Genomic DNA, 26,936 nt, shown 5'->3' with positions numbered 1-26,936 from the left:
CTGTTGATAAGCCACAAAGTCTCTGGTATTTATGTTATAGAACCCTGAATGGACTAAGCACATAGTATATAGTTAAAAAAAAAAAAAACAAAACTTGCCATGTGTCATTTTGGAACCACAGGAGATGAACTCCCAATTATCACCTCCTTTTGTCTAAAAATATTGCTATCCACATCCTTAAATATTTATTTATTTTTAAAGATTTTATTTATTTGAGAGAGAATGCATGCATATGAGTTGGGGGAAGGGCAAAGAAAGAGGAGGAGAATCTCAAGCAGACTTCACACTAAGTGCAGAGCCTGAGGTGTGGGTTGATCTCATGACCCCGAGATAATGACCCGAACCAAAACCAAGAATCAGATGCGTAACTGGCTAAACCACCCAGGTGCCCCCACACCTTTAAAAATTTATGATGAAAATTGCAAAATTATATAAAGTATAGAAATATATAATAAATAACACTTATCAACCAGCTTCAACAGATTCTAAAATTCCAATATTTTTGCTGCTTTTCTTCCTGTTACCACGTCTACTTTTGATGTTATTAAAAAGAAACGAGACACTGGTTCACTCTTAGGGAAGATAACAATTGGAACAGTGGGAAAGGCTTGAAAATGAGCTAATGAGATGGTTTTACACTAATAGATTTTTATAGTTTTAGTGTTAAAGATGAAAAATGCTTGAAATGCCTTACTCCAGTGGTTTCAAATCAGTTTTAGCCAAGAAATGTTTTGAATTAAATTTACCTGGAATTCTGGGCAGCTCCGGTGGCGCAGTGGCTTAGCGCCGCCTGCAGCCCAGGGTGCGATCCTGGAGACCCGGGATCGAGTCCCGCATCGGGCTTCCTGCATGGAGCCTGTTTCTCTCTCTGCCTGTGTCTCTGCCTCTCTTTCACTCTCTTTGAATAAATAAATAAATCTTAAAATAAATAAATAAATAAATAAATAAATTTACCTGGAATTCTAAATAAATGTCCATAAGAAAATCACTGTGAGGAGATTAAAACACACTACTGTTTCCTTACCCATAGATAAGTCACATGTGTCTGTGGGATCCTTTGGGCTCTATAGAACACGTTTTGAAAACCAAGGTAAAGTGATTTGTCCAAAGTTGTATGTGTAGGTGGTTGCAGAGATAGGACTGGGACACAGATCTCTTGTACAGAAATTCTTTGTTCTAACTACCTCTTTTAATAGTTATCAAAAGAATTTTTGCTTACTTGGATCCCAAAGACACAAGTTTTTTTTTTTTTTTTTTAAAGATTTATTTCTTCATGAGAGACACAGAGAGGCAGAGACATAGAAGCAGACGCAAGTTATATAAATGAAACATGACCTTTATTCTTCTAGAAAAAAACATGAAACCTTCTAAACAATGGCAGTTCTTTTGCTTTGCTCTAACTCAGTATTCGATCAACAAAATGATCTAAGCTTTGAGCTTTCCCACAGCAGACGAATTGGGTTGAGAGTCTCTGGTTCTTTAAAAACAATACATTTAGGATACTTTTGATTTCTAAGTTGATTTTTATATATTGATCTTGCATCTTCCAACTTTGCCAAACTAGTTTCTAGTTTCTCAATTCTGAGTTTAGCTAAGGTTTCTTTTTAATTTTATTGAATCATTTTTATATATTATAAAATTCATTTATCGTAAGTATACAATTCCATGATTTTTAGAAATGTATGGAATCGTACAATCCTTACCACAATCTAGTTTTAGAATGTTTTCATCATCCCAAAAAATTCCCTTGTTCTGGTTTACACTTAAGTAATGCTCCTACCCTTCTGCTCCCTCAGGCAACCACTGATCTGCTTCCAGTTTCTATAATTGCCTTTTCTAGATTTCATATAAATGGAATTCTACAATATGCAGAGGTGTATGTCTGGCTTCTTTCACCTAACATTATGTGTTTTGTGTTATTTTTTTTTTAAGAATACTGTTTTTGTTTTTATTATTTTTAGGGAGGGTGGAAGGGGCAGAGGTAGAGGAAGAGAGAAACTTACGCAGGCTCCATGCCAGCATAGAGCCCACCATGGGACTCCATCTCACAACTCTGACCTGAGATGAAATTAAGAGCTGGATGCTTAACCACCTGAGCTACCGAGGTGCACCTAACAATGTTTTTGAGGTTCATCCATGGATCCTAACCTCTTTTAATTGTCCAGTAATAATCCATTGTATGGATATACACATTTTGTCCATTCACCAGTTGGTGGAAATTTGGATTGTTTCCATGTTTGGGCTACTGTGAATAATGTTATGAACATTCCTGTATATATGTCTTTGTGTGGACATAGGGATCATTGCTCTTGGATAAATTCATAGGAGGAAACCTGCTGGATTACATGATAAATTTACATTTTAACTTTTCGAAGAATTGGCAAACTGTTTTCCAGAGTGGAAATGCATGAGGGTTCCATTGCTTCCACATCCTAACACTTGTTGTTTTGTCTTTTTGATTATAGCCACTATAATGAGAGGATGGTGGTGTCTTATTGTCATTTTGATTTGCATTTTCCTGAGTGCTGGTGATATTGAGAATCTTTTCATGTGGTTATCAGCTAGTTATATATTGTCTCTGGAGAAATGTCTCTTCAATGTTTTGACCATTTTTATAGGAGTTATTTGTCTTTTTAAGAGTTCTTTGTACATTTTGGATTCTCATCCCTTATCAGATACATGATTTGCAGCAATTTTCTAGTCTATGCCTTCTCTTCACTTCCATATCATTTTTTAATGTTTTTATTTATTTTACAGAGAGAGAGAGAGTGTGTGTGAGAGCAGGGGGAGGGGCAAAGGGAGAGGGAGAAAGAGAATCTGAAGCAGACTCCCTGCTGAGTACACAGCTAGCTCCATGTGGGGCTGTATCTTATGACCCTGAGATCATGACCTGAGTTGAAACCAAGAGACAGATGCTCAACCAACCGAGCCACCCAGGTGCCTCTCATGTCTTTTGAAACTCAAACATTTTACTGTGATAAAGGCCAGCTTATAAGGTTTTACGTTTATGGATTGTACCTTTGGTGTCATGTGCTAAGAACATTTTGCTATCCCGGAGTTAGAGATCTTTTTCCCCTGTGTTTTATTCAGATATTTGCAGTTTTAGCTCTTACTGCTTAGGTCTGTTATCCATTTTTTTTTATTTTTTTATTTATTTTTATTTATTTTTAATTTTTATTTATTTACTTATGGTAGTCACAGAGAGAGAGAGAGAGGCAGAGACACAGGCAGAGGGAGAAGCAGGCTCCATGCACCGGGAGCCCGATATGGGATTCGATCCCGGGTCTCCAGGATCGCGCCCTGGGCCAAAGGCAGGCGCCAAACCGCTGCGCCACCCAGGGATCCCTATCCATTTTGATTTAATATTTATGTATGGTGTGTGTGTGTGTGTGTGTATAATATATGCATATTTATACCAATGATATATATATGGAGCCCCATCCCCCAGGAGGCCTGATCTGGAGCCCCGCCCCCCAGAGGCCTGACCTGGAGCCCAGCCCCCCCAAAATATATGATATACATATATATGTATATTTTTCTAAAAGATATTTCTGTAAAAAATACATATGTGTGTATATATATATATATATAATATATATATAATTGTCTTGGTACCATTTTTTTGAAAAGATTATTCTTTCTTTCTTTATTTATTTTTTAATTTATTTTTTATTGGTGTTCAATTTACCAACATACAGAATAACCCCCAGTGCCCGTCACCCATTCACTCCCACCCCCCGCCCTCCTCCCTTTCTACCACCCCTAGTTCGTTTCCCAGAGTTAGCAGTCTTTACGTTCTGTCTCCCTTTCTGATATTTCCCACACATTTCTTCTCCCTTCCCTCTTATTCCCTTTCACTATTATTTATATTCCCCAAATGAATGAGAATATATAATGTTTGTCCTTCTCCGACTGACTTACTTCACTCAGCATAATACCCTCCAGTTTCATCCACATTGAAGCAAATGGTGGGTATTTGTCATTTCTAATAGCTGAGTAATATTCCATTGTATACATAAACCACATCTTCTTTATCCACTCATCTTTCGATGGACACCGAGGCTCCTTCCACAGTTTGGCTATTGTGGCCATTGCTGCTATGAACATCGGGCTGCAGGTGTCCCAGCGTTTCATTGCATCTGTATCTTTGGGGTAAATCCCCAACAGTGCAATTGCTGGGTCGTAGGGCAGGTCTATTTTTAACTCTTTGAGGAACCTCCACACAGTTTTCCAGAGTGGCTGCACCAGTTCACATTCCCACCAACAGTGTAAGAGGGTTCCCTTTTCTCCGCATCCTCTCCAACATTTGTTGTTTCCTGCCTTGTTAATTTTCCCCATTCTCACTGGTGTGAGGTGGTATCTCATTGTGGTTTTGATTTGTATTTCCCTGATGGCAAGTGATGCAGAGCATTTTCTCATATGCATGTTGGCCATGTCTATGTCTTCCTCTGTGAGATTTCTGTTCATGTCTTTTGCCCATTTCATGATTGGATTGTTGAAAAGATTATTCTTTTCTCCATTGATTTGTGTTGGCAAAAATGAACCATAAATATAAGAAATTCTGAACTCTCTGTTCTGTTAATTTACATGTTTGTCTTTGTATTGGTACCCCACTGTCTTGGTTACTGCAACTTATAGTAAGTTTTGAAATCAGATGATGTATATCCTCCAACTCTTGTTACTTTTTCTTTCTTTTTTTTTTTTTTTTATGATAGTCACACAGAGAGAGAGAGAGAGAGGCAGAGACATAGGCAGAGGGAGAAGCAGGCTCCATGCACCGGGAGCCTGATGTGGGATTCGATCCCGAGTCTCCAGGATCGTGCCCTGGGCCAAAGGCAGGCGCTAAACCACTGTGCCACCCAGGGATCCCTCTTGTTACTTTTTCAAAATGGTTTTAGCTGTTCTCGCTTTTTTGAATTTCTATATAAATTTTAGGATTGAGTTGTCAATTTCTACCAAAAAAAAGCCTGCTGGAAATTAGATCATGAATGCATTAAGTTTGTAGATCGTTTGGAAAGAATTGCCATCCTGACAATATTAAGTGTTTTGATCCATGAACATGAAATGTCTTTTATTTAGATCACAATTAATTAATTATAGTTTTAAGTGTACAAGTCCTGCCCAATTTATTAAGTTTATTCCTAAGTTTTTATTCTGTATGATATTTTGAATGGAATTGTTTTAATTTCAATTTCAATTTCCTATTGTTCATTGCTTAGTATATAGATATACTTGATTTTTGTATGTTGATCTTGTATCTTGGAACTTTGCTGAACTTAGTTATTACTTTCTTGGATTCTGTCATCTGCATGTAAAAACCTTTTTCTTTTTACCTCTTCCTTCCCAGTCTGGGTACCTTTGATATACTTTTCTATTCTTTTCCTTTTTTTTTTTTTTTTTTTCTTACGGCATCAGAACCTTTAATACAGGGTTGCCTGGGTGGCTCAGTCTGTTAAGTGTCTGCCTGCAGCTCAGGTCATGATCCCAGGGTCCTGGGATTGAGCTCCGCATTGGGCTCCATCCTTGTCAGAGAGCCTGCTTCTTCTTCCTCTGCCTGCTGCTTCCTCTGCTTGTGTGCATGCTCTCTCTCTCTCTCTCTCTCTGTCAAATGAATAAATAAAATCTTAAAAAAAAAAAAAACACCTCTAGTACAGTGTTGAATAGAAGTGGGAACAGTGGACATCCTTCTCTTGTTTCTGTCTTACAGAAGAAAGCATTCAGTCATTCATCATTAAATGTGGTCTTAGCTGTTGGTATTTTGTAAATGCCCTCATCAGATTAAGAATGTTTTTTATGTATTCCTAGTTTGTTAAGAGTTTTTACCCTGAATGGTATGGAATTTGTCCAATGCATATTCTGCCTCTATTGAGATGATCATGTTGTTTTCTTCTGCTAATATGATATCTTAATTGGTTTTGGAATGTTAAACTTTGCATTTCTTTGGTAGATCCCACTTGGTCATGGTGGCCTGTCTTTTGTATTTATTAATTTCTTGTTATGTCTTATTAAGGTAGTAATGGCCTCCTAGAATGAGTCAGGGAATTTTGCCTCTTTTAATAGTTTGTTAAAGATTGGCATTATTTTTTCTTTTAAATATTTGATAGAATTTGCCAGGGAAGTCATTTGGGCCTGACTTTTTCTTTGTGAGATTTTTAATTACTAATTTAGTTTCTTATACGTGTCTATTCAGATTTTGTCTGTCTTCTGGAATAAGCTTTGGTAGTTTGTACCTTTCAAGGAGTTTTTCCATATCATCTAAGTTGTTGAATTTATTGGCATAAAGTTGCTAATGTTCCCTTATTTTATTTAAAAAAAATTTTTAAAAAAACTTTTTAAATTTTATTTATTTATTCATGAGAGACACACACAGAGAGAGAGGCAGAGGGAGAAGCAGACTCCATGCAGGGAGCCTGACGCAGGACTCGATCCAGGGTCTCCAGGATCACACCCCGGGCTGCAGGCAGTGCTAAACCGCTGCACCACCAGGGCTGCCCTATTTTTTTAAATTTTTATAAAATATTTTATTTATTTGACAGAGAGATCACAAGCATAGGGAGAGGCAGAGGCAGAGGCAGGCTCTCCACTGAGCAGGGAGCTTGATGTGGGGCTCAATCCAGGACACTAGGATCATGCATGACCTGAACTGAAGGCAGATGTCCAGTTGACTGAGCCACCCAGGTGCCCCCATTTATTTATTTTAAAGTATAGTCTGTGGCCAACATCGGGCTTGAAACTATGACGGCAAGATTAAGACTATGACTGAGCCAGCCAGCTGCCTCTCTTATACCATTTTAATATATGTAGGATCTGTAGTGATGTCACCCTTCTCATTCCTGATATTGGTAAATATGTATTCTTTTTTCCTTATCAGTTTAGCTAGAGGTTATCAATTATGTTGAGCTTCTCAAAGGCTAGCTCTTGTTTTAACCCATTTACTCTATTGTTTTCTCTTTTTGAACTTCATTATTATCTGCCCTCCTCTTCCTTTGCATTTAATTTGCCCTTCTCTTTGTAGTTTATCAAAGTATAAGCTTAGGTCACTGATGCGAGAAATTTTTTTAAAGATTTTATTTATTTATTTATTTGACAGGGAGGGAGAGAGCACACATGAAAAGGGGGAGTAGGGATCCCTGGGTGGCGCAGCGGTTTGGCGCCTGCCTTTGGCCCAGGGCGCGATCCTGGAGACCCGGGATCGAATCCCACATCGGGCTCCCGGTGCATGGAGCCTGCTTCTCCCTCTGCCTGTGTCTCTGCCTCTCTCTCTTTCTCTCTCTGTGACTATCATAAATAAATAAAGATTTAAAAAAAAATTAAAAAAAAAAAAAAGGGGGAGTAGCACACAGAGGGAGAGGGAAAATCAGGCTCCCTGGTCCACCGGTCCCCCAGATGTGGGACTTGATCCCAGGACCCCAAGATCACAACCCCAGCCAGAGGCAGATATTTAACCAACTGAGCCACCAAGACACCCTCTTCTATTAGAGGAATCACTTTAGTGGCATCCTACAAATTTGAATGTTATCCTTTCGTTTTCATTTAGTTCAAAGTAATGTTTTTTTAGTGCAAATCTTTTGTTCATGAATTCTTTTGTATTTTGACTTTTTTATTGCTTTATTAAGATATAATTCACATAGCATTCACCATTTAAAGCATACATTCCTTGTTTTTAATACATTTGTAGGATTGTGCAGCCTTTATTACAGTTATATTTTAGGACATTTTTGTCCCCCTTGAAGAAACCCTATGCCCTTTAACAGTTGTTTTGATCAATTCCTACTCACTCTTTTATAGGGGAGGGATCTTCTGTCCTAAATACTACAGAATAGCTGAACATACAATACCCAACACTAGATAGATGAGATGGACAGTAATTTGTTAGTCCCATATACTCCTAGCTCAAGGGAGGGGAAAGCCTCACAACATATACAGGGTCATATGAGTGTTCTACTTGGAGCAAAGTGAACAAGCATGAGTTGTGGGAGGCAGGCTCTGTAGTAATAGGATGAGAATAAAGTCACCCCTGCTTCCCACCAGAAGATGTGATTGCTTGTTTGAATAATCTCATGGGCTGGCAAGAAAGTAAAACTCATTAAGTTAAGAATCAGGAATAATGTGGTTGGTATAGCTAGATGGGGAACTTTTTTTTTAAGATTTTATTTTTAAGTAATCTCTATACCCAGTGTGGGGCTTGAACTCAAACCTCAGGATTAAGAATGGCATGCCCTAGTGAGTGAGCTAGCCAGGTGCCCTGGGATCTTTTCTACTGGCTCGTGGGTGGGGGTGCGTATCTGGTTAACACTTGATTAGGCATTTGGTGCCCTGTGAGGCCCAAGGTATCAAGGCAGCACTTAGTATTGAATCTTAATTTCCATAGTTTACACCACAGCAGTCAAGTCTGCACTATGCCCTGACTCCTCCTCCAGCCCTTGGCAACCACAAATCTTTCTGTCTTTATGAACTTGCCTGTTCTGGACATGTCATATAAATGGACTCCTAGGCAGTCTTTTGTGTCTGGCTTTTCCCTCTTCACATCATATTTTCAAGGATCATCCGTGTTGTAGCACATGTCATCAGTACCTCACACCTTTTTATTGCTGATTAGTATTCCATTCTGGGGTTATACCACCTTTTTTTTTTAAAAAAAGATTTTATTCACTTATTCATGATAGACAGAGAGAGAGAGGCAGAGACACAAGCAGAGGGAGAAGTAGGCTCCATGCAGAGAGCCCAACGCGGGACTCCATCCTGGGACTCTAGGACCGTGCCCTGGGCCAAAGGCAGGCGCCAAACTGCACCACCCAGGGATCCCAGCCACCTTTTTTTTTTAATCCATGCCGCAGTTGATGGCATATGGGCGCAGTTGCTTCCATTTTTTGGCTGTTAATGAATAATGCTGTGAACATTTATGTACACATTTTTTTGTGGATGTATGCCTTTTGTTTTCCTTTGATGTATGCCTAACTTTTCCTTTGTTTTTTAAATAAGCTTTTTTTTTTCCTGGTTATAAAATTTGGGTTGATACTTTTTTTCTTTCTGCAATTTCAAGATGTACCCCCTTCTCTCTAGTTTGCGTTATTGCTGATGAGAAATCTGCTGTCATCTATCTTTATTCCTTTGAATATATAATGTCTTAGGCTGCTTTTAAGATTTTCTTTTTATCATTGGTTTTAAGCAGTTTGATTATGATGTGCTTTGGTGTAGTTTTCTTCATATTGCTTGTGTTTAGGGTTTGTTGAGATTCTTGGATATACGGGTTTATGGTTTTCATCAAATTTAGAAAAACTTCAGCCATTATTTCTTTAAAAATTTGTTTGGTCTCATTGCCACTTTGGGACTTCAGTTATTCATACAATACACTGCTTGAAGATGCTAACTGATATCTTTTCATTTTGGGGGGATTCTTTTTTCTCTGTGGTGTTTTATTTTGTATAGTTTCTATTGCTGTGCTTTCAAATTCAGCACCTTTTCTAATGTCAAATCTGCTGTCAATCCCATTTAATGTATTTTTCATCTCCGTTATCTCAAGAAGTTTGATTTGAGTCTTTTATATTTTCTGTGTTTCTGTTTAACTTTGTGAACATATGGAATATAGTTATAACTGTTTTAATGTCTTTCTCTGTTAATTCTAACATTAGTTTCTATTAATTGATTATTCTCTTAAATATTTAAGAGCTTTTTTCTCCCTCTTTGCATTTCTGGTAATCTTTCAGTGGATACCTAAAATTTGCTTTGTTGGATGCTAGATAATTTTATATTCCTTTAAATCTTGAGGTTTGTTTTAGGATATAGTTGTTACTTTGGAAACAGTTTGATCCTTTCAGATCTTACTTTCATGATATCTTAGGTGAGTGTGTTGTCATGCTCAGTCTAGGTTAATTATTCTCCACTACTGAGGCAAGACCTTTCTCAATATTCAGTGCCTTGTGAATTATGTGTTTTTACAGTCTGTGTGTGGAAACAGGCACTGTGACCCACTGTGAGTACTACTAGTTCTTTCCTCAGTCACACAGGGAGAAGAAATCCTGTTGGATGGCTCTTTCCCCAGCCTCAGGGAGTTTCCTCACACATATTCTCTGATCATTGCTCTGCAGATCCTCAAGATTTTCTCCTTGAAGTGCTGCTCTCTCCCTTCTGGTACTCTGTCCCATAAACTCTAGCTGCCTTAACACATTTTAGACTCTCAGCTAAGGGAGTCCTCCATGTTCTGCTTCATTTCACCTTCTCTGCACCACTTGCATGGAAATTCTCTTGAGGCTACCATAGGGCTTACCTTTTTTTGTGTCCTGAATCTCTTGTGTTATCTGATGTCTAAATATCTTGAAAATAGTTTCTTTTTTAACCCCCATAGGTTATTTAAGCGGGGAGGGATGCTAAATCTAGTCCCTTTTTGCACCATTTTTTGCTGGAAAAGAAGTCTGCTCAAGGGTTTGACATATGACTAAACCAGTTGGGATGTGAACTCTTACACAGATTTTTTTTAACAGATATTTTTGTTAGTTTTTAAATTCATGATAAATTTCTTGGTCTAAGTTAGTTTTCTTTCACCCTTACAGCTTGCCTCTGAATATTGATTTGCTAGATAGCCCAGACTTACTGGAAACAACCATTGATGATGTAATTGGGGCACCTGACACTCTGGAAATAGCCCAAGCGCCAGATGAAGTTAACATAATCACCAGGCAAACTGGATTGGAGGGAACTAAAGAGGAATGCGGGAGTAAGTATAGATGTTCTATATAACATCAAGGACAAGTTTTTATTTTACATCCCTTTAAAATGAGCTATTTAAATATGTTACTTCAAGCATATTTTATGCAATAGTTGAATTTTAAAATTTAATGGAGAATAGTTATGCTTCCTTTTTGGCTTGAGTGTCCATTGAAATAGTTAAGATCATATAATTGGGACAATTAAACATTTGTATCATTTATAAGTCATTAAACATTTACAGATTTTCAAACTTACTTTTTACTTTGAGTGAAAATTAAGAGAAAGAAAAATGTTTCCATAAAGATTTTCTGTATTACAGGATTTAATAAATGTTTGGGTATTCCATTAGCTCCTAGAAAGTATTTTGTTATCAATGAGGACTGTTGTTGCCCTGACCCGCAAACATAAATAATCCAGGAGGTGTGCTGCTTTTCTTAACTTTTTAAAAAGTTAAAAAGGAACAATAAATTGAAAATATCTATGTATTTGTGAATTTGGTTTGATATTGAAGTATAAACTACCTTTAGACAGGAGCTTTCTATTAAATATCAGTGTAATGTGTGTTCATTTAAAAGCAACTCATATTTATATGACTCTTCCAATTTTGATTTCTATCACTAACGTCGGACACCACCTTTAAACAGCTCATAGGGAACTGCCAGTGAATATGTGGTTGTCTGAAGAGCATAGAATACAGCAACAGTATGTAATAATTTAGAATAGAAAATGTTAATGGAAAGTTATTCAGTGCTTCTAGTTAATGGAACATGCTAAAGTACTACTGGTAACTAGTTTTAAAAATTTGTCCCTTTGTCCCTTAAGTAAGCATTACAAATACAAAGTGAAGCAAATGTTTTTAGCCATAAGCAGGACTAGCTTAACACAGAATATTTCCAGGGTTAAAATAAAAGTAGTCTTCTTATTGTAGAGTTGGCAATATTGATTTTATATATACATTCCATTTTGTATCCATTATATGAATTCCAAAAAAAATTTTTTCTTCTCTTTTAGTGCTGCCACAGCATAGTGTTAGCAAACAGCATTTATTTAGTATATACTTTCCAGGAGATGGTTTTGGTTTTGGAGAACATGGTAGAATGAACTAGGAAAATGCCTAGGAAAGGAACAAATAAGATGTATAATAACGCTCCAAATATGTATAATAACTCTCCAAGCTTGATGTATCAAAGAATTTATTGTGCTTTATTGGTGAATCTTGGATCAGGAACTTCAAAGAGTAGAGAAGCATTAGAATCCGTATATAGGAGACTTTTAAAAATCTTTCTGCCATATATCAGAAATAGATACCTAACACTGAGTGAGCCCCCTCATTACAGAAGGTACTTAATTGGCAATAATTGCACCCTGGAAAAATGTCATTGGCTATGAAACTGCCACTGTGCAAAGCTTACAGAAGGTACTCAAAGCAGAGCTTAAATACGACATTGAAGTTGTGGCAGAAAAAATTATTGTGTAGTGTGGAGGTTTCATTAATTAAACTTACTCCAGTTCAGGTTTATAATATTTGTTCAAAGTCATTCAGTGAAAATAGTGTGTTTTGATATTAAGAATTAAGGCCTTATAATATGTTAGCAAGTTGAATTTAAAATCTTAAAAAAAAAGAACATCTTATAATCCTGGTGTCCAATTTATTATGTATTTTCTTCTGGCTGTAATGTCAAAATCCTGATTCACATAGGTAAGAAGTTAAAATATAAAAAACAGGTTATCCTATTTTTTAAAGATGTTCCTCAGCCAAACAGTAGTAGCATAAAAAGCTTTATTTCAACCAGAAAACCCCCCAAAACCTAAGTTTTGGGGTATTAATTTTTGGGGTATTAATTTATAAGCATAAGCTAAAGTATTTGTGGTCTCAACATCATCATGTAAAATTTAGTATTGCATAATTTGAAGCATTGCCAGGAGATGGCAATTAGTATGTAAATGAGGGCTCCTGGGTGGCTCAGTCAGTTAAGTATCTGACTCTTGATTTTGGCTCAGGTCATGATCTCACCTGAGATGGAGCTCCACACTGAGCAAGGAGTCTACTTAACAATCTCTCTCTACCCCTCTCCTTTTCCTTCTTAAAAAAAGTATGTAAATTAGTATGGAAAATTTTGTGAAGATCAGTGTTGAATTCATGATTCTCAGTTTTGTACATTAAAATTACGTGTAAAATTTTAAAAACTACCAGTACCAGAAAACTATATCTGAAAGTTCTGTTATCATGGTTCTAGGATCAGCTGTGGGAATCAGTATGCCTTAAAGGCTCCACATCTGATTGTAATGTGTAGCCAAGACAGTGATTTGTTGAGTTAATTAATGGACACTTTTATAAGATCTCTTTGACCAGGAGAAAGTGATTTCATCATTTTTCCCTCCTTTCTCCTGGATTAACTAGAAATTACTAGGCATTCAACAGCTTTTTTTTTGTCAAGTGACAGTGTAAAAATTTAACCAAATTCATCCCTGCAAAATAAGATTATTAGTGGTTAATTTTTTAAAGATTTTATTTATTTATTTGAGGGAGAGAGAACAAATGGGGGGGGAGGACAGATGGAGTGGGAGAAGTAACCTCTCAGTGAGCAGGGAGCCAGCCGTGGGGCTTGATCCCAGGACCCCAGGATAGTGACCTGAGCATGCTTGAGCATGCTGAGCAAAGACACACGCTTAACCTACTGAGCTACCTAGGCACCCCTGGAAGGGTTAATTTAAATAGAATTCATTTAAAGCTGAATTGTGCTTAATATATTATCCTTTCTTTCAATGGTTAGAGAAATTTATTTGTAATATGTTTTTCAGCTAGGCAAAACATAATAAAGACAAAGGGCTTGTCCTGTATCACATCTTGTGCTATCAATATGTACTCAGTTGAATCAATGAATGAATAAATATATGTCCTTCATCTGTTTGCTCCACAGAAGTGTAGTTTTAGGCAGAGTATAGTCAATGCCAAGGAAATAAAGTGGCAAAGTACTGAGGTTTGGAAGGAGGAGCTTGCATTGTGGTAATGGAAGGATCATGTCACAGGTGTTCTCTGCCTTTTCTTCTTATCTTTTGGCTTGTAAGCCTACTTAATCACACATGCTATTGAGATTCCATATCTAGTGGCTTTCTACAAGTGGTATAGATACAAGGCAATATTCTTACAATTTAGGTTAACTCTTAAATAATAGTTACCTAGTTGTAGAAAGAAAATATATTTATCCTGTGGTCATATGGATTATTCCATTTAATTGTTGGTAACGTGTTGGGAAAAAACCTTAAGTGTATACCTTCACACAGCTCTGACAGCCTGCCTAAGAGGCCATGTTGCCATTTTTTCTCAGCATTAAAAGATGCCTCACAGAAGCTCAAACACCTTGAGATGGAAAGTAGTCCATTGCCATCCCCTCGTCCCAACATTGATGTCAACATCAACAACCAGGTATTCAGAGTTCTCCTTCGTATATCTGCACATCTCCAGATCTCCTAGAAATCTCTGCCTTCCAACGCTGATACTTTCTCTTTTCTTTTGCTGGGGAATGTGTGTGTGCCGACCTCTTACAGACCTATTTCAAAAGCACAATTTGTGGATGTTCAGGAGGAAAGGAAGAAACTTGGGCAGTGATAAGAACTGTAAGGTCATCTCCTAAGTGTTTTTAAACATGCATGCAAAGTGTTGTAGCTGCTTTAAACTTGTCATTTTGATTCAGCCTGTCCTTAATTCTGTTCAGTGGGTCTTGATGTAGGTGAAGGTGACAGCCTTTTGAAATTACAGAAGGATTTGAGGCACTTGGGTGGCTCAGTCATTTGAGCATCTGACTGTTGATTTCAGCTCAGGTCCTGAAATCAGAGTTCTGGGATCAAGCCCTGAGTCAGGGTCTGAGCTAAGTAGGGAGGCTGGTTGGGATTCTCTCTCCTCTCAGTCTCTCCCCACTCCCCACGTGCATACTCTCTCTTTCTCTCAAGTAAATTAAAATCAATTATAGAAGGATTTGTTAAAAAGGGAGCTGCTGTGTCATATAAATAGGGAAAAGAATGGAACTTGAGATACTTCAACTTCATCCTTCATAACTTTCACCACTCTGTGTCCTTGGAGTTTTAGGTGTGGCATGGGGGGTGCATACTGATTTAACCAATTAAACTTCAGTTAATTGTTTGAGTGTAATTTAAATTTTTTCTTAAATGACTTATAGGAATAAAGTAAATCAAATAAGATAAAAATAATTCATTGTATCTACTACTAGATGTCCCTACTGAATGGAAGAATAAATTTTAGATAATGATCTAGAGAGACCCTTTTTTCTCTATACATAGACCATAGGTAACAAGGATCTTTTTTTTTTTCTTTTTTTTTTTTTTTTTGGTAACAAGGATCTTTTGAATGAATTTTGTTTTGATTTTAAAGAGGGAAAAGGGACCAGCTGATTTGCAGTGCTGTTTCATATATTGGCTAACTAACTGGAATTTCTTCAGAGGCTAGTACGATCTAGAGAGTGATTTTCTTCTTTCTTGTCATTGTTTAAGCTATTCTTTGAATCCAGATTTTTTTTTTGTTTTCTTTTTCTAATATGTTTTTGCTTAGAAATGTCTTTTAGAAGCTGACTAAATTCCAGAAAGACTCATTTTCTTGATCCCTTAGTAATTTTCCGTTATATTTGTGTGTTTGCTTTCATATTGTCAGTTGTTTTACTATCTCTGTAGGTAGCGGAACGCAGGGTCGGAGACAGAAAAGTTAATTGAAAGCTTTAGATGAAAGCTATAGATTGCTAGCAGTTGATTAGAGAAAAATTTAATGGAGGACTGGAATAATCCTGAAGGAGAATGATGACTGGTGAATCTTGGTGGGTGTAGGGTTGGGGGAAGAGAAGTGATTGTTACACTGGAAGGGAGTTCATGGAAATCCACTGAACAGCTATGTGTTTCTTTAGTAAAATTCCCTGCATATCTCGTTATAACTGAGCCTCCAAAGCAAAGTATCCATTAAATTACTCTTGAAGCCTTGAAAAAAGAAGAGGAGTGTGGGTTCAGGATAGGAAAGGGAGAGTAAGAATGGGTTAAGTAAAGGATAATGTGCTGTCAAGGAACATTCTGGGGTTCACATAAGTAGGAAAAATAATAGCTAATACCTAGTAAGAACTTACTCAATGGCAAGCAGGAATAACAAGAAAGAATTCAGTGTTGTACTAAAAACTAAGATATTGGACTACTTATGTCTTTGCAACTGAAGTGTTGTATAAAAGTTGATTCATGTTTTATTTATATGACACATTTTTAATCCAGTCTGATTTCTCTACCTCTACCATCAGTAGTTCATGTTTGCTTAGGAAATGCAAATTAATCTTAATAATCAACTTTCCTAACTAAAGTAATCTTAGGATGAAAAACCTGTAAATAAAATACATTGTTCTAAAACAAAGTATAAGTTTTGGATGATTAGCTCCAAGAATTTGTGTAACTGAGAAGGTCTAAGCCATGTTAGGCTTAGACTAGCACTCCTTGCAGCAGAGTTGACTTTAAACTAATTTCTTGAGAACCCATTTTAAAGAGATCTTATACCATGTGAGACCTGCATTATCCAGGATTGATGCAATAACTTGACATTCCAATACACTTTATTCATTTCTACAAACATGTTTATTGTTTACTCTTTGTAAGATAAACTAATGAAATATTTTGTGGAATCCACCGAAGAATGACAAGGTCTTGGCTGTCAAGAAACTTAGATCTGTCCCATCAAGCCCCATAGAGATATTGCAAGTGGTTTTCTCCAGTGACCCTTCCTATGACATATTTCCTATGATAGTAGAATTTTCAGATGAAAACAGCCAGGAAGTAATAGTTTTTTGAAAGGCAAAATCAGGATCCATAAAGATGGACAGGCTGGAATGATGGACTGGATTTAAGGACATGTATTTTAAGTCAGACACAAATATAGGATTAGGATAAAGAGGTAGAATATAACACAAGCATGTGTAAAAAAATGTTTTGAGAATATATAAATGTGTTTGAAGTGTGACTGTCAGCTATATTGTATTAACTGAAAGGGTTTAAAAAGGAAGATCCAGGGACACCTGGGTGGCTTAGCCGGTTAAGTGTCTGCCTTGGGCCCAGGTCGTGATCCTGGGGTCCTGGAATTGAGCCCCAGTTGGTTTCCCTGCTCAGCGGGGAGTCTGCTTCTCCCTCTGCCCCTTCCCCGCTCATGTGTGTGTGCATGCACGTGCTCTCTCTCAAATGAATAAAAATCTTTTTAAAAAATAAAAAGGAAGATCCAAACATATTATAGTCATTTCTGAGTACCAGTCTTCAAAAATGATTTAGGAAACTAAAGCAGTTTGAGAAGAGAAAGAACTTTATGGTTGAAGGCTCTTGAAGCTGTTATAACTAAGGATTAGTAATCCCAGGAGATAGCATTTTAGGTATCTGAAGAGGTATTATGTGAAAGAGGAATTAATATAACCTGTTTTTTTAACAGCCTCAGAGAAGAGATAAGGTCACTGAGTATGTTAGAGGTGTGCAGATTTCACCTTGATAGAAGAGTTTCCTGGGGCACCTGGCTGGCTCAGTTGGAGAGCGTTTGACTCTCGATCTTGGGGTGGTGAGTTTGAGCCCCACATTGGGTGTAGACATTACTTAAAAGTAAAATCTTAAAAAAAAAAAAAAAAAAGGCATTTTGTAACAGTAATTTCCAAATTGCATGGGATTCCCAAGAAAGCATGTTCTCCAGCATGGGCAGTTCCTCAGGTGGAACTGGGGGGGGGGGGGGTGTGTGTATACCAATTAACCACATTTTGGAGTCTTTTTTTTTTTTTGGTAAAGATTTTATTTATTCATGAGAGACAGAGAGCGAGAGAGAGAGAGAGAGAGAGAGAGAGAGGCAGAGACACAGGCAGAGAGAGAAGCAGGCTCCATGCAGGGAGCCTGAGTTGGGACTTGATCCCAGGTCTCCAGGATCATGCCCTGGGCTGAACTTGATGCTAAACCGCTGAGCCACCCAGGCTGCCCCATTTTGGAGTCTTGATGGTTGGAGAAGCTGATTATTCCTTCCAATCTTGAAATGCTGTGACTAAATGTCATTGTGGGAATTCTTCCCTCTTTTGGTATCTCCTCCTTTTGGAAACACAGTCACAGTTTCTGTGCTTGACCTATGTGTTTGAAATCTTTTAGGGCCTATGCTGTATCAAGATCTATAGATTTTTCAAATTACCTTCATCCTCTTAATTACCTGAGGCAATTCCAAGATTTTTTTTTAATCTCCAAATTTCATTTTAGGGAATTATTTTTTTCTTCTTCTTCAATCAGTAGTTCAAAAAAGTACTATTTAAAGCATGGCTGGGGTGCATGGCTGGCTTAGTTGGTGGAGCATGCAACTCTTGATCTTAGAGTTGTGAGTTTGAGCCCCATGTTGAGTGTAGAGATTACTTTTAAGTAAAGATTTTAATCTTTACAAAAATGCTTAAAGTAACAAAAGTTAAACTGCATTTATTAGTGGGTGCAGGTGGCATGGCCTTTAACAACTAGTCTCTTTAGGGTAAACAATTAAAAATAAGATATGGTGATTGTGTTCTCTTGACTAGAAGTTGGCAGGCTATTTCAGTGAAGGGTCAGATAATAAATATTTTAGTCTTGCCAACCATACAATCTGTTAGGACTACTCAACTCTTGCATTGTAGCATAAAAGCAACCATATAGGAATGAGCATGACTGTGTTCCAGTAAACTATATACAAAAACAGGTGGTGGGTTAGATTTGGTTTGTGGATTATACTTTGCTGACCCCTTCTCTTGATAGTTAGGAATTGAACTACCACATGATTTGCTACCACATGATTTGCTTGTATCCAGACTTATACCCTTTTAGGGTATAACTAAGATGTATCTCCAAAACAAAACTTGGCACATTGATTAAAACAGAGCAAAAAAAAAAAGTTTATTCTAAGCATTGCAATCTGCAAGCCAGAGATCTCAAGGCTGCAGGAGCAATGAGTTCTGAATTGCTCACAGACTATAAGTAAGGGTTTTTTGTTTGTTTTTGTTTTTTTAAAGATTTTTATTTATCCATTCATGAGAGAGACAGAGAGAGAAGCAGAGACATTAGGCAGCGGGAGAAGCAGGCTCCCTGTGGGGAGCCTGATGTGGGACTCTATCTGGGGACCCCCAGGGTCAGGCCCTGAGCCAAAGGCAGATGCTCAACTGCTGAGTCACCCAGGCATCCTACAGACTAAGGGTTTTTTATGGCACAAATATGAAAGTTTTTTTGTTTTTTTTTTTCTTCCCAACTGATTCGTTGCTTTGGCGGTCCTCTGTCTTATTTGGATCAGGGTAGTTAAGTCAGGGAAACAAGTAAGTCCAGAGGTGGTGTGAACAGATTTGGCATTTAGAGGTTGTCCGGTGTTCTCTGCTGGTTTCTGAGAACTATAAATTCTTGTAAGGTTTCTTTTGTGCACCCACCTTGACTGTCTCCATATTTATCCTTGACATAAGTGACTCCATTTTAGTTGGTTCTACAAGTAACTTTTTTTATGTTTGCCCCCAAGTTGGACACAGAAGGTATGGTAATAGTTTTAACTTCCTTTAGGAAATGGAAGCAGTTTTCAGACCTTGGCTGTACAAAGGCCATATTTCTCCAGGGATCAATGAGCTGTTATGTATCATGTAATGAGTAAATAGAAATTATACTTTTTATGAATACAAAGCCAAATATTTCCTATTTGGCAATACTAGGAACCTCTTGAGTTCTTGGCTGAGATCCCTGTCACCAAAGACTGATTAACAAGAGAAAAACAAGTTTAATTAACATATATATAGTTAATGTAATATAAGGGAAACACCAAGGGAAAAATGAGTAACTTTCAGAGTGAGCTTAGAATTCCTGCTTAAATACCATCTTCAGCTAGACTCAAAAGAAAGATGTAGGGGAAAAAAAAAAAAAAAAAAAGATGTAGGGGAGGCCAGTTATGGGGAGATTACTTGGTAAACCTGATAAACAAGAGTAAAGTTGTTATGCAGATTTAAATACTTGCTTCTCATTGAGAAGGGTCTGAAGTATTCAGGGATTAACCTTCATCCTTCCAGGTAGAGGGGAGGAGGGGCACCTTTGAATTTATTTTTTGCTTTAAGGCAAATGGGGGGTGTGGTGGTGTGGAGCAGAGAACTTTTATCTCTGCTTCTTGTCAGTTAAACTCAAAATAATTTTTATCCCACGCCTGGGTGGCTCAGGGGTTGAGCATCTGCCTTCTGCTCAGGGTGAGATCCTGCAGTCCCAGAATCGAGTCCCACATCGGGCTCCGTGCATGGAGCCTGCTTCTCCCAATGCCTCTGTCTCTGCCTCTTTCTCTCTTGTCTGTCATAAATAAATAAAATCGTAAAAAAAAATTAAAAAAAATTTTTTTTTGTGCCAAAGCGGCATATTTTGGGGGCAAATATTCTGCTACCCTTGATTATTTCAGCTTGAAGAATAGTTACTAAAGATACTAATATTGTTGGGGCAGGTTGCAGGTTTTTAAAAAATAATTTTTATTTTTATTATTTTTAAAAGATTATTTATTTATTCATGAGAGACAGAGAGAGAGAGAGGCAGAGGCAGAGACATAGGCAGAGCTGAGCCACTGGGGCTTGCCCATATATTCAATTTAAAAAAAGAGGAGGGCAGCCCGGGTGGCTCAGCAGTTTAGCACCGCCTTCAGCCCAGGGCCTGATCCTGGAGACCTGGGATCAGTCGAGTCCCACGTCGGGCTCCCTGCATGGAGCCTGCTTCTCCCTCTGCCTGTGTCTCTGCCTTTCTCTCTCTCTCTCTCTGTGTCTCTCATGAATAAATAAATAAAATCTTTAAAAAATAAATAAATAAATTGAAGTATAGTTGACATCAAATTTTACATTGGTTTCAAATGTGCAACATAGAGATTCTACAATTGCATGCATTGTGAAATGCTCACCGTAAGTGTAGTTATTGTCTGTCACAGTACAAAGTTATTACAGTATTTGACTGTGTTTACTATGCTAAGATATCCTTGTTTTTAAAGGTAAATAATATTCCATATATACATGTACACTCGCCACATTTAATACATCATCCTTTGATGGATGTTTAAGTAGCCTAATACTTTCACTGCCTAATATTGCAGTGAACATGGGAGGGCAGATAGCTATTCAAAATAGTAATTTTGTTTCCTTTGGACATATACCCAAAAGTGGAGTTGCTGGATCATACCGTATAAACTAGCCATGATTGAAAGAGGACGTAGGGACTTCCTGCAATTAGTACGAATCATTCTGAAGGCAAGGCAGTCCTAGGCATAAATAGAGTTTAGTACAAAGCAGTGATTCTCAGACTTCTTTCCATATTAAAATCACTAGGGAAGCTCCTTCCTCATTCAAATGTTAGGGTACCACCCAGAGGCAGGTGTGTGAAAATCACACTGAGAAACACCAAATAAGAATAAGCACGTTAATTAAGTCCTCCAAATCTGAAAGAATGGTGTAGTGTGTAGTCCCATACATGCCAGCTCCCTGTTCTACAGAACAGAAGCTGCTCTAAGACTAAGAAAACGTTTAGAGTGAGTTTGTTGTTTAGACCAGCCTTAAATACCAAGCACAGTAATAATAATTGTTTTTGTTGTTATTCATTTTAAGTATCAGTTATAATGCAGATAATTTAAACTTACTTTTTTTTTTTTTTATTTATGATAGTCACAGAGAGAGAGAGAGAGAGAGGCAGAGACACAGGCAGAGGGAGAAGCAGGCTCCATGCACCGGGAGCCCGATGTGGGATTCGATCCCGGGTCTCCAGGATCGTGCCTGGGCCAAAGGCAGGCGCCAAACCGCTGCGCCACCCAGGGATCCCTTACTTTTTTTTAAGTAGGCTCCATGCCCTAGACCCCAAATGTGGGGCTTGAACTCACAACCCTGAGATCAAGACCTAAGCTGAAGTCAAGAGCCAGACACTTAACCAGTTGAACCATCTAGGCACCCCTAGACTAACTTTTTTTTTTAGACTAATTTTTTAATTTGCTTTGTTCCATTTATTTATTTTCATAATGATTTATTTAGTTTTCATTATGACCTTCACTGACTAGGTCTTTATTCTGTGCTTTATTCTGTTATTTTCATAGTCTGTACCTGAGAGTGACTGTTTGTGGCTATATAACATAACCCTAAACAAAATCATCTACCTGGTGACAGCACCAGAATTGTAGAGATTATTATCCTGTGTATGGCCTAATCTAAAATCCAGTTAAATGACAGCAAACAGCACATGTTCTCCCTGTGTGCTTTAATTCAGGCATTTATCCTGGATCATGTAGTCATTCAGTTGCTTTAAAGACAGGAAATTGGGCTATATGATTTCTATAGATCCCTGCCAATTCATGTATCATGTTTGTGATTATTGCACCTTACTTTGAAGCCTCCTGTGGGAGGTGACTATTCTTGGAATAGGATAGGACTACTTAAGATATGTGATTTCCTGGTTGTCTGAATATGAACTTTCATTAGCCCCTTTCTATTTCCATACAATTATAGCCCATCAGAATTGCTTACAGTATATTTTTAATATCTAGGAGGAGGTGATGAAGTTGACTGAGAAATGTCTTAATAATGCCATTGAGAGCCCAGGAGTAAATGCCAGGAGAGTTCCTCCTGACTTGAAGAGTAACATTTTGAAGGCTCAAGTAGAAGCAGTGCACAAGGTAAGCTGTCTTTAATGGGGATAGTCCTGATGAAGGAAAAAGAACAAGAGACTTCAGGCTGAGAGACCTGAAAACACATAAAGTACATGAGTGTTAAAGAAGAGTGATCTACTTAGTGATTGGAGATAGAGAATATCACCCAGACACGTGTTCAAGATGCCTTCCTGAGTCTAAGTACAAGCTAGATTAACAGGCAGTCATGGGATAAAAAGTTGAGAGTGAAGACCTTCGAGGGCCTAAGAAGTTTTTGGTTTGTTTTAAAGCCACATTCCTATAGAGCATAAGAAGTTGTGTGTTTTTTTCTTTTTAAGTCAAATTCCTATAGAAGTGAGTCCCTAATCTTTGCCACTTTTATAGCCAGAAAATCTAATGATTTTTAGGTTCCTATCAACACTAAGTCTGTGGTTTTAGGTCTTTCTTTACCAGTCTGCTATTCCCCACCAACCATCTGCCCTCAGTTTGGCACAGTTGTGTGTCACGAGAGAGAGAGTTGCAAGATAAGGGAGTTGGCTGTGACATTGTGAAGGATGCATTGGGAAGGAACCAGCCCCCATGAAGTTTATGGCATCCATGTTCTCAAAGTCAGTTTGTCCTTGTGCTCCCTAACTTTCATTCTTCAACTCCAGACTGAAATCAGGACAGAAGCCCATCTGACCAAATCATGTTATCAACTAGAATTTCAGAATATCCTGTTGTTGAGAAGGTACACTTGCCATATCCTGTCCCAAGGCAAAAGCCTTGAAGAGAACCTGACAAGACTTGTGGAATATTGTTCATGCTTTAGTTATCTATCCTTTCCCCCCAGTATAAACATAAAGCATAATATTTGCCTATAAATATAAAATATGGGGGACCCGAGTGGCTCAGTGGTTGAGCCTCTGCCTTTGGCTCAGGTTGTGATCCTTGAAATCCTGGGATCGGGTCCCATATCAGGCTCCTTGCAGGGAGCCTGCTTCTCCCTCTGCCTATGTCTCTCATGAATAAATAAATAAATTTTTTTTTAAAAAAGGTAAATATAAAATATGACAGCGCAGACTCTGGAATCAGACATCTTGAGTTTGAATCACATTTCTAGTCTACCGCATACTAGTGTTGTGACTTAGCAAGTTAGTTTCTTTGAGCCTCAGTTTAATTATGTTTAAGAAAGGATATTGGTGGTACCTACCTTAAGGATAAGATAATAAATGTAAAAGACATGAAGCAGTGAGTGCCTGGCACATAAAGAACATCTACTTAAGCGTTGAAATCCCCCATGTTGAAGCTACATGTTGTATTAGCAATGGTAGTAATTGTTGTCACTATCTTACATTTCATTTACACTTTTGGATTTTTCTTGACTTGAAGAAGAGAAAAATAACTTGAATAGCCTTAAAATAAAAGAGATTTTATTTTATAATTCAAAACCTTCCCATGAAGAAAATCCAGGACCAGATGCCCTCATTGTTGAAGCTATTGAACTTTTAAGGAAGAAATAACAGTTCCACACTAACTCTTTCAGAAAACAGAAGAGGAGGGAATGCTTCCCACCTCATTTAATGATACTAATATTACCCCAGTACCAAAGCCAGAAAAAGATTTCATATGAAAAGAAACTATAGGGACGCCTGGGTGGCTCAGCGGTTGAGTGTCTGCCTTCGGCTCAGGGCCTGATCCCAGGATTCGGAATCAAGTCCCACATTAGGCACCCTGTGAGGAGCCTGCTTCTCCCTCTGCCTGTGTTTCTGCTTCTCTCTCTTTCTCTCTCTCTCTCTGTGTGTCTCATGAATAAATAAATAAAATCTTTAAAAAAAGAAAAGAAAAGAAAAGAAACTATAGACCAATCCCCCTCTTATACATAGACCCAAAAATCCTTAACAAAATAGACCAAGTAGCATATACCTTAGGAAAAAAGTTGGTTTATTATTGAAAAACCTCTATAGTTCACCATATGAAAAAGTAAATTGCTTCAATTTATATGGAAAAGGCATTTCACAGAAATCAATACCCATTTGTGATAAATGCTTATGGCAAACTAGAACTAGAATGGCGCTTCTTCAGCATAATGAAGGGCATCAATGAAAAAATCTACAGGTAGCATCACACTTCATGCTGAAAAACACATTCACTAAAATGGCCAGGATTAAAAACTGACCATCCCTGTGTTGGCTATGATGGAGCTCTGCCGTGCATACTCCTGGTAAGGATATAAAATGTTATAAACACTTGAGGAAGAGTTTGACAATGTATTAAGCATGTACTTCCCACATGACCACACAGGTCCACTCTGAGGTATTTACCCAAGGGAAATGAAAACAGGCTCACACAGTACACAAATGTTCCTAGCAGTATTATTCGAAATAGCTAAAAACTAGAAACAAGCCAAATGTCCATCAGCAGGTAAACATAAACAAATTGTGGTATATCCATTCAGTGGAATGGTACTCAGCACATAAAAAGGAATGAATTAGTGTAGCACCATGGGTGAATCTCAAAAACTTCATGCTATTCTAAAGAAATAGACTCTAAAAAGATAGGTATTGTGATTCCGTTTATATGAAACTACAGAACATACAGCTCACTGTTTGCCATGTGTAAGGGTTTTTGATGGGGTTGCATTGGCCATAAGGGAACATTATAGGGTAGTGAAAATGTTGCACATGTTGACTCTGGTGTTGGTTATGCACCTGTATATATTTTTCAGAATTCATCAAACTCCTTAAAACATGTGCACTTACTGTATGTAATGATGTGTCAATAAAGTTAGAGGAAAAAAACCTCAGAAAAATATTTTAGAATTTCCTCCTAATAAATTCGTTGTCTTTAGGGAAAAATAAAAAGCCGAATATACCACTTAACATCTCTTTCTTCTTCTCATCATGTAAATTCCAAAAATCCTGGCATTGAATCTTTTTGGGATTCTGATCTATTTACTAACACACCATGGTGTCTTAAATGAGAGCTGTCTAGTAAAAGGTGTGAATTTGTGTAATACTGAAGTGGAAGTGTAGATTATTAATTTGGGTATGGGATGGGACCATACTAGGTGTAGTACTGATACCTTCAGAGATATGATAACCTCTGGAACTGAAGCAAAGTGATATTTCTCTTTTTACCAGAAGTGTAAATTTCTTGTTACTTTTAGTATCTTCAACAAATGCTTAATTTTTTTTATGATTTCATTTTCTTAGGTTACAAGAGAAGATAGCTTACTAAGTCATAAAAACTCCAATGTTCAGGATGCTGCTGCAAACAGGTACAGGTCTGGGTTAGATGGAATTAAGTTGCTGTTCTCTTCTTGTCTTCACTCCATTACATAGCTGTTTACTACCAAGTTTTAGATTATCTGGAGATACTTCTAATTAGTTTTCCTACATTCCCATCTTTTACTGAATCAAACTGCAGAGCTAAAGCAATCTTGAAAGATATTTTTAATCTTATTCATGGTGAAAAATATATGTTATTTCTCTTAACTCTGGTGCCATTTTGTTATCATGGTGGTCTTAGAAACTTTTTCTTACTGTGGGCTCTGCCATTATTCGAGTAAATTTCTTTGCTTTTCTCTCCAAGTCCCTTCTGCCTGTCTTTTTCTTAATATGAGTATCAGGCCATTTATTCGTTTTGCTAGGCTTTGATCCCCTGCTCTTTGCCAATTTGTATTGTTGTTCATCACTGTATATCCAGTGTTCTGTGCTTAGTCAGTGCTAAACATTGTTGAATGAATGAATGCTGTTACTTTTCCCATTATTCAAAACGTATTCAATGAGGAATTTCCTGATTAATCATATTCAGTTCTAGATATTGTAGTCAAAATAGCCCTTAAGCATATAGCATGCTTTGTATATATGACTTTATAGTTAGTATTCAACAAATACACTAATTGGTGATCAGGATAAAACTGGAATTTTAATTAATTTCAGTAAATCAGTTGGCCCACAACATTTTAAATACTGTCATTATTAGAGCCTTTTAGAACTTGATAAAAAATTTTCTTTCTTTTTTTTTTTTTTGCCAGTTTGAGGATAATGTGGTTAGGACTGCCAAGTGTCATTGAACTCTTAAAGCTGGAAAGAGCCTAAACTCTTTTTTTTTTTAAAGACTTTATTTATTTATTCATGAGAGACATACAGAGAGAGAGAGAGGCAGAGACACAGGCAGAGGGAGAAGCAGGCTCCATGCAAGGAGCCCGATGCGGGACTCGATCCCCGGTCCCCAGGATCACACTCTGGGCTGCAGGCGGCGCTAAACCGCTACACCACCAGGGCTTCCCAAGAACCTAAACTCTTAAAGCTGGCAAGAACCTAGAGTGTACTCCAACTTCTAGATTTGCTTTTCTAAATGGCTAATGATATTTTTTTTTTTTTTTTTTTTATTTATTTATGATAGGCACACAGTGAGAGAGAGAGGCAGAGACATAGGCAGAGGGAGAAGCAGGCTCCATGCACTGGGAGCCCGACGTGGGATTCGATCCCGGGTCTCCAGGATCACGCCCTGGGCCAAAGGCAGGCGCTAAACCGCTGCGCCACCCAGGGATCCCAACTAATGATATTTTAAATGGTCTATTTTCCTCCTACAATTTGAAATG

The 26,936-nt window shown here is 37.7% G+C and overlaps 1 protein-coding gene across 6 annotated transcripts in view; it reads left to right on the top strand.

The window, feature by feature from the left end:
- Positions 1-26,936, top strand: part of EPB41L5 (erythrocyte membrane protein band 4.1 like 5) — a 145,709-nt gene that overhangs the window by 96,707 nt on the left and 22,066 nt on the right. For 5 of the 6 annotated variants that reach the window (XM_035702380.2, XM_049097096.1, XM_025429174.3 and 2 more), the window contains exons 17-20: positions 10,551-10,714; positions 14,037-14,134; positions 22,247-22,375; positions 25,543-25,607. In XM_035702380.2, coding sequence (XP_035558273.1) covers positions 10,551-10,714; positions 14,037-14,134; positions 22,247-22,375; positions 25,543-25,607 — 456 coding nt within the window. The remainder of the gene's footprint in view (positions 1-10,550; positions 10,715-14,036; positions 14,135-22,246; positions 22,376-25,542; positions 25,608-26,936) is intronic. The other variant, XM_025429184.3, reaches the window with a different exon arrangement.

This window comes from Canis lupus, chromosome 19, assembly GCF_003254725.2.
Source record: "Canis lupus dingo isolate Sandy chromosome 19, ASM325472v2, whole genome shotgun sequence".
Classification (NCBI taxonomy): domain Eukaryota; kingdom Metazoa; phylum Chordata; class Mammalia; order Carnivora; family Canidae; genus Canis; species Canis lupus.
Note: the sequence above shows the minus strand (reverse complement) of the source record. Positions and strands in the feature narration are given on the sequence as shown.